Source organism: Diospyros lotus, chromosome 6 (genome assembly GCF_014633365.1).
Source record: "Diospyros lotus cultivar Yz01 chromosome 6, ASM1463336v1, whole genome shotgun sequence".
In the NCBI taxonomy this organism is placed as follows: Eukaryota; Viridiplantae; Streptophyta; class Magnoliopsida; order Ericales; family Ebenaceae; genus Diospyros; species Diospyros lotus.
The window spans coordinates 13,634,048-13,642,379 of record NC_068343.1 but is presented as its reverse complement, the minus strand read 5'-3'; the positions used below and the strand labels follow the sequence as shown (position 1 = coordinate 13,642,379).

The 8,332-nt window shown below is 33.0% G+C and overlaps 1 protein-coding gene across 1 annotated transcript; it reads right to left on the bottom strand.

Moving 5' to 3' along the window:
* Positions 1–2,318: 2,318 nt before the first annotated feature.
* LOC127803401 (probable polyamine oxidase 4) lies at positions 2,319–7,720 on the bottom strand. Its single transcript, XM_052339601.1, has 10 exons — positions 7,172–7,720; positions 6,311–6,426; positions 5,889–5,977; positions 5,266–5,379; positions 4,792–4,879; positions 4,568–4,653; positions 4,378–4,480; positions 4,080–4,177; positions 2,828–3,257; positions 2,319–2,738 (listed from the first exon to the last, which is right to left on the bottom strand). Exons 1-10 carry the CDS (start codon positions 7,209–7,211, stop codon positions 2,424–2,426), a joined length of 1,479 nt encoding a protein of 492 aa, XP_052195561.1. The 5' UTR covers positions 7,212–7,720; the 3' UTR covers positions 2,319–2,423.
* Positions 7,721–8,332: the final 612 nt, after the last annotated feature.

The window sequence follows — 8,332 nt, the reverse complement described above, 5'->3', positions numbered from 1 at the left end:
CTGGCTTTGCTTTTACATTGATCCAAATCCCATTCTCACCCTAATCCTCCTCACATTTATCATTCCTTCATTTTCGAATCATTTATTATGTGTTTTCTTCAATTTCAATTTTGGGCTTATCTTCATTCCATTCAATCCCTCTTAATTACGCATCTTTTAAGACCATCCCACAGTTCAGATTTAGATAAATTTTTCTTTCTCATTTTACCCATTTCTAGTTTAATTTTACAGTTACAATCCTATTCTTAATCCGTAATTTCAAGCTCTATTTGGTTCTTCCCATTTTCTCAATTGTGATTGATATTTTCGATTGTACTGCCTACCTCACTTAATCTTTCTTAATGGATGATTTTACCCTATTAACCCATTTTGGTTTAACTTCTTTTTTTTTCTAACTTTTATTTAATTTAGGATTAAGGGCTTTTCAGACATAATTTCACTTTTAATTAACAACAAATATCAAGTTTGTATATTAATTAGAATAAAAATAGATAATTATAAGTTAAATGAAAAAAGTTGCAAAGAAATTTTAAAATAATTAACGAGGCTAGAAATTTACGTGGTTAAAACCCATTATTCTAATTCGGTTTAGTCATCGATTAACCATCAAATATTTCTTGATATATTTCATCTTTAAAATAAAATGAATTTCAATAATATCATAATTATTTAACAAAATTCTCATCACAATTCAAAATTTTATCAAGATATAAACTCCTCACTCTATAAATAAGGGCTCTTACTAACTTATACAAAAATCATATCTCAATTTCAATATCTCTTTCACCTTCTCACATTTTCATTTTTGTTCTCAATTTTAGGACTAACAAAATTAGGATTCGCACTTTAAATTTGGTGTTTTCATATTTAATAGAATAGATAAGATAGATTTTTCAAGAAACACCTCAAAATTGGATTATTGTCCTCAAATTTCTTGTCGATATATCATATTAGCCCATCAAAGACACATTTGCCATAAAAGAGGTTTTAGTGTTATTATTTATCACATAATGTTATGAGATTGATTCTTCGAGAAGCATTCTAACCTTAAACATTGATTCCTCCAAAAGTGCTCTAAGCTTAAACTCGCAAAAGGCTCCTAAGATTGCTTTCCATGTCAAAATATTTGATTAGTCCTCAAATGAAAAATTAACTACGAAGATTATACATGATACACCTCAATTAAAAAAAGGCAAAAGACTCCAATGTTATTGTCTACCATGTGATATTACGAGATTGATTTCTCGAAAAATATTATAACTTTAATCTTATAAAATGCTCCTAACGATATTTATCATGTGTAGATATTGGAGTAACCTTCTAAAAAAAAAAGTTAAGTATCAAGATTACACATGAGTCTATTTTAAAGGGAAAAAAAAAAACAAGCGAAAAGTTTAGTTTAATATATACTTACAAGTATTGGGTAACTAAAATTTTAGTCAAAACAAACTTTTAAAAAACTTAAAATTATTATATTACCTTATTTGACAAATCATCAAAAGCTTACAATTTTATAAACTCTTCAATTAACTGATTAATTTATAAACCATCTTAAAATAAATTATTGTAAATTAAGTAATGACCCTTTAAGATAAGTTATTTATCCAAATGCTTTAATAATTGACAAACAAATAAATTTAGTGCTTATAATCTCCCATTATTTAAGCTAAGCCAAATGGGGTTTTAATGTTTCAAAAATTATTTTTAAATTCTGAAACAAATTATAACTTCAAAAGAAGCACATTCACTAAGTTATACCAAAACCGGTAAAAACACTTTAATTTCATAGAATAACAAAATATACTTGGACTAATTTCAAGAACCTTTTTAGTACAAACAATGAAAACATATAACAACTCAAGCCCAACTTGTCTACTTTGAAAAAAAAATAATTTCAATTTGATAGTAAAAATATTCTCAAATTTTACATTTAAAAATTATAGCATTTATTTAAAAACATCAAACAAATATTTTTCTTAATTTATAGTATAAAGTTAAAAAATTCAAAACTGAGTTTTCCAAAATTTTAATGCAAAATTAAATTATTAATAAAAATAAAAAATACCTTTTGCACCTGAATAAGTCCTTATTTTATAATTTTTCAAACAAAATAATATGAGTTAGAAAAAACATATATATTTTTTTTATATTTCTAAATTTTGTAGAAAAAAATTTATGACTTTTTGAGCATAAAATGTTAAAAACGTCTTTAGCTGTAAAATTGGAATTACAAATTAAAAAATATTTTCTAAAACTAAGCGGCTACAAAATTTTCAAAATTTTTTATTAAAAAAAAAAAAACGCCCTTCTCTTGAAAGTTGAAACACAAAGTACTGCACAATTTTTGGAATAAAGTCATTTAGTCCAACAAGAACAGAAAAATCCTTGCAACTGGTCCGATGGTTATAGTTAAATAGATAACATCATATTCTTGAGATTTGAAGGGGAACTGTGGCTTCAAGAACTTCATCCCTCGCAGACATCACCTGGATCATTTCCAGGCTTCCAAGTCTCTCCATCAGATATCTTCGACAGTTTTTTGCGGCCATAACCCCGGCTGAGTAGGCTCCATGAACAGAACCCTGGTGCTCAACGCTAACCGCTTCACCCGCAAAGAAAAGATTGCCTAATGGTGCTCGAAGCCTATCATACAAATCTATAGGCTTTCCCACTGCATCATAGGAATAACACCCGAGCGAGTTTGGATCTGTTCCCCATCTTGAAACGAGATACTGAGTCTGTAAGCACATTCATCCAATTTTAGGAACTCCAGCATAAGCAATAACACAACATGAAACAATGCGCAGAACAAATTGATGGGACTTACAGGCTCAGGTGCATGGGGAAACATCTTTCTGAGCTGCTGCATCACAAAATTCACGGCAGACTCATTAGATTTCTTCTCTAAATCAAAAGCGAATCTGCCAGCAGCCATATAGACTAGGACAGGGTGGCCTGTTGCTTTGTGGAGATTGAGAAAATACCCACATGAATAAGAAGTTGGTGCCACAATCCCTAAAAATTCCACATTTGGCCAAAATACATCGTGGAAGCGCAAAGCAATCTTGTTTTCATTGCCCATGCCAAGATCTGAAATTGCAGAAACTTTCCATTCTGGAAATTTAGGCTCAAAATCAATTAAATTGGCTTTTAGTATCCCCAGGGGCACAGTTACAATGACAGCATCTGCAACAAAGTGCCTTCCATCCTCAACAGTAACAATCACCTTACCAGACCCGTAGGATATTTTTGTCACCCTAAGAATGAAAGCAATCAAAAGGATTACAAGTTTATTCTAATGTAATGAAGTCCATGAAAATATTTAATTGTATTGCCCAACGTAATATTATAGTTAAATATTTTTTGCCTCCAGCAATTATTTATGTTTCAAAGAATCATAGTACAATTAGAAAGGTATATTTCAAATCTAGGATTAGAAAATAACAATAACAAGTTCTCAATCATGCATGTCCACATCTATGGGTAAGCTTTCTTTAAAATTACAGCAGCCACATGCTTGCACTTGCTTAACACGTTCAGAAAGGATTAAGAAGGTAACAAGTGTAGAAAGCTATTCAAGTGAAAGAAAATTTCTCATGCCCACCATTTTATTTGTGTTTTATCTTTTTCTTTTATTCTTGAGGTAATTGTAGCTAATCCCACCTAGTGGGAGAAAGGATTAAGAAGGTAATTGTAGCTTATTCTTGAATTACTTTAAATGAATAGAACTACAGATGAAGTGCAATATTGAAGTGCCTCTTTGTTTTAACTTATATTATTTTATGATTCATCTCTTGTTTATCTAATAAAATTTTCTCACACCATGCCAGGTGACACTGGAAAGTTACAAGTTCTAGTTTGTAAACAGCCTCCTTGAAAAACCAGGGTAAATCACATGCAAAAACAAATAACCCTAGACTAACCCTCACAAAGTGGGGAACCACATGCATTGGGGGTGCCCCTTCATGCCATGTAGTACTGATTGCTAATAATATTGGGCATGTAGTACTTTTTTTTTTATTCTGCATGAGCAAACAATGTAGTACGAATGTAATATGTTAAGAATAACACAAGCATACCGGTGATTCAACTGAATATCAATATCATTTGCAAGCGCTTTAATGACAGGGTGGTAACCTTGCACCATTAGTCCATGACCACCAGAAAGAACATGTTCCTGTACATTGAGAAATACTATACACTTTATGTGATGATAAAGAAGTCACCTAGACTAGAGAAATATTTAACTTCCATATAATCAAACCCAGGGGAACCCCACAAGATCATCAACTAATTGATTGCTGGTCAAAAAGAGAAGCAGTAAAGTTGAAGAGAATTAGAAGTTAAAACCCATAGAAGATCCATGCTTTAACTCACCTGATCCCAGGTTTGCAGAGAGATCATATCTGCATCTACAGCAAACCAAGCTTCCATTCTACATATGTACCACTGTAAAACTTCATGGGAAAGCCCTTCTTGTCTACAAAAGACAAAAATTTTGTTAAAATCTAAAAATTTTTACCACAATAATACTATCTTGGTTATCGTAAAATCTTATTTCTTGTACCTTAATTCTGGATGCCTGTCCAACACAATTGAAATTGCTTGAAGCACAGACATGTCGTTGCTGTGTTCATCCCTCACTCTCTCTGTCTATAAATATCAATATCACCAATCAACAGTTGGCTAAGTGTTGTCATGCAGGAATATTCTGGACTATCAACAATAGAAAGCTACCTCTTAACTTATCAAAAAAAAAAAGAAAAAGGAAGATAATAGGAAAAAGCTTACCTCATTCAGAATTTTCTTGAATACATCTCCGACTTCAATTACCATTTGTTGTGAAACTTGAAGGCCATCCATATCAAAAAGCGCATAACTGGAAAAGACCATATCAAAATCCTCAGTTATGTTTCTAGTTATATGGGTAACTAAGTGCAATTATACAGGGAAACATGAGAAACAATAACCCCTATTATTTATACAGGCCCAGAGAAGAAAATTATTTTTGTGCAAGCCAATGACAATGCAAAAGAGTAGGGCCAAAAAAAGATAATTTAAGGCTACCAATCGCAAGAATAATGAATCAATTAAGATCAGAAAGCCTGTAAAACTGCAAAATGTTGCAAAGGGAATAAATTATGAAGAGACTTTAACTTAATGACCATACTAAAACAATGGATTCTATCTATTTAACTATCCTACTCCTTGATCCAACTAAACTTAAAGACAAGTAGAGCGATTCAGAAATTGAGCCATGATTACCTTTCTAAGTCATGATCATACAATACAGAGTTGTCACCACTAGTACGGTATAGTGGAAGCCCCAAATGACGAATCAACGGAGCCAAAGGATTCTCATTGCACGCCCCATGTAACCTGTACAATGCAAAACAGAAAATTAATAATCAAACTGTAAATGTAAACAAAGCCTATTACTTGAACTCTAACATGCACAGAAGCCACAAGTCAATGCCTTGTCAAAACGTAAATAATTTATCAAATGATGTGGAAGAAAGAATTTATCAGGGAAAATCAAATCAAATGACCACATGGACTGGGAGAGAATTAAGGCTAACTAATCCCATTAGGTGGGGAGATCAAACAAAAAAGCAGAGCATTGTGAGTTGAAAGATCAGTTGGTTCCTAAAAAATGCTTATAAAATTTTAGAAAATATAAGACCTTACTCCTTAGAAATAAAATGAAATTAAACAAAGTTGAGATGATTTAGCAAATATTTTTACTTGAAATACAAAGAAAATAGAACAAAAATCCAACTCAAACAATCAGATAAATGGGCACACCAAATAGCCCAAAACATTCAGAGCATTGAAAATATTGCTCAACTGAAAACAGTCCTTTAGAAGATTATTAAGTATGAACTCACCATGAGGCTCCCATATCTACAGGGCAACCAAATGAATAGTCAGTGTGGATTCGGCCACCAATTCTGTCCCGTGACTCCAAAACGTGTACCTGAACAAAATCATGGCTTTAAATTTACACAATCACGGCTTTGAGTTTCAAGCTGTTAACAGGAAAGTTTTCCTTCCTTAGTCCCAAAAAGTACATCGAGTAGAAAATGCGCACAGGTAGAAAGTGGCAGTTTCATTACCCAACATTTTTCTAAAAGACAAGAAAACTATTCATTTACATCTTAACTCAAGTTTGTCTGTGATACATTAACTTTTGGTTGTTTATGGTAATTTTGGGCTACATGAAAGAAAATTTGGAATATCATTTTGGGGACAGGTAATATTGAGCTACTTGAAATTGGGTACAGAAGCTTAATTTTTATTATACAACCACCTTAAAAGAAGCATTCTTGAGAATCCGTGCAGCAGCAATGCCCGAAATGCCACCACCAATCACAATCACTGAAGGAGTTGAACTTCGATGCCTTCCAATGTGTGGAGCAAATGTGCCTAGTCATGAAACAAATATAAGTCGAGAAGGGACATGGATGTTCTTGATGAAATATCTTGACCATACAAACTGGAGGAAAGCAAACAACTCCCAACCCAGAGACAACAAAACACATACACTGAATATCTGAGTCATTTTGAGCTAATTGTTCTAGAATAAACCTTGTTCTAGCTTCTAAAGTATCAGGTTGAGCTCAAGGATCAAACAATTTTTTAGGGAAAAAATTTAATACGTACCTTAAACAAGAGTTTCTACTTCTCATTTGAATCTACATATATTTACTTAATTTCTTGGGTGGGGTCATAGTTATATGCAAATACTATTTCTATTTTATTTGATCTTGTATTTTGCACTAATTGTATTTTCTACCCATGCTTGTGGCATGAATCAAAAGGACAAATACCAAACCAAGATAACTTCACTTCTTCAATTTTTACCTTTAGTAATGTGTGATAAAACTCTAGCATGATACAGAATGAATCTAATAGCATGAAAGAATTTCCTCCGTTACCAAAAATCTCTTTATACGAATAAATTGGCCTTGGCACTAGATTTCTTGCTTTTTCTTGAAGATGAAAATTGTATCTATTAATGCCGGGGCTATCAATACACAACATAAATACGTAATTTTGCACCAAAAGTAGGCAGCCTTCAAGAATAATAAATTCGAGATATTTAAAAGAAATAAATAAAGCAATCTAATGCGAGAATGCGAGAATGTATATCGATCATAAACACACTAACCGTCAAGCAAGTTGTCAGAGAAGGAATCTTTGAGATCCATATGAAAGCAAACTAAACAGAGCTCCGGCGAATCGACTGAACGATGAGTTTGAAAGGAGAGCAACGAGCGGAAATTACGGACGTATAGGAATCAAGAAATTGGAGATTAATTGGAAAGAATGATAAAGAATGAAGATCAGAAGGCCGGCAATGAAGCGGCTGAGATTAGAGGAGCAACGCAGCTTGTCAAACCAGCTCATAATATACCAAACTCGATGCCGCGATTACGATCCGAATCGGTGGTGTGCGATGGCTGCTAACAATGAATCTAACAATCGATGAGCTTCGCGTCGATTGCATAGATCGATGCAAATCGCCGACTCTATGAATGGTGTTCTTTGTTTCCTCTCCCTCCCCTTTTTCCGCCTTCTCTGTCTAGAAGTCGATAGCAATAGAAGAGATCCAAATCCACCCGCCACTACTCCTTGGGACAGCCGTCTCTACGTGAGTTTTAAAATATATGAAGAAAGAAGATGATCGGGATTGGGAGCTCTATTAATAATGCTACGTCGTCTCGTCGATGGAACACACAGAGAGAGAGAGAGAGAGAGAGAGCGGAGAAATATCGCATAATTCAGGGCTACAATTGTCTTTTGCCCGCGTCAATAGGGATCTGATGCCTGCGCCGTGTTGGATTTTGGTTCTGGTTGCTCCCGGCCCACCTGCCTCTGAAGCTTCGGGGCATATACAGTCCCGTAACCAAACGTCCCGTGACCCCCACTATTAAAGGTCAACAAAATTTCTTAGCAAAAAGGTATGCCAGCAAGGGAGTGTGACCCTTACGTTCCACGAAAACGGCTCGGAGCTGTTTCTCGTTTTTGAAATGTTTTTTATTTTTATTTTAAATTTTATTTATATTTATTTTTTAAAAATATATATATATTTTTACATTTTCATTTCGTATCAAAAACGTTTTTCATTTTTTTTTCCATATAACTTAGTGTGACGCCGTCTACAATGTTTATGACTTTTATTATTATGAAATTTAGTAAAAGAGTAGTTGAAATTCAAGAAATAAAATATTTTGAAATTCACTATTATCATTTATTCTTCATACCGTCACATATTAATATTAATTTATTTAAAATAATTAATATTAAGAACAAATTTAAATATTTTAAT

Excerpts from the sequence above, each read along its gene's own strand:
- LOC127803401 (XM_052339601.1), bottom strand. The coding sequence starts at position 7,211 with ATGGATCTCAAAGATTCCTTCTCTGACAACTTGCTTGACG. Across the intron at positions 3,258-4,079 it reads GATATTCAGTTGAATCACCG|GGTGACAAAAATATCCTACG; the intron begins GTATGCTTGTGT and ends TTTCATTCTTAG. Across the intron at positions 2,739-2,827 it reads TTCCCCATGCACCTGAGCCT|ACTCAGTATCTCGTTTCAAG; the intron begins GTAAGTCCCATC and ends ATGTGCTTACAG.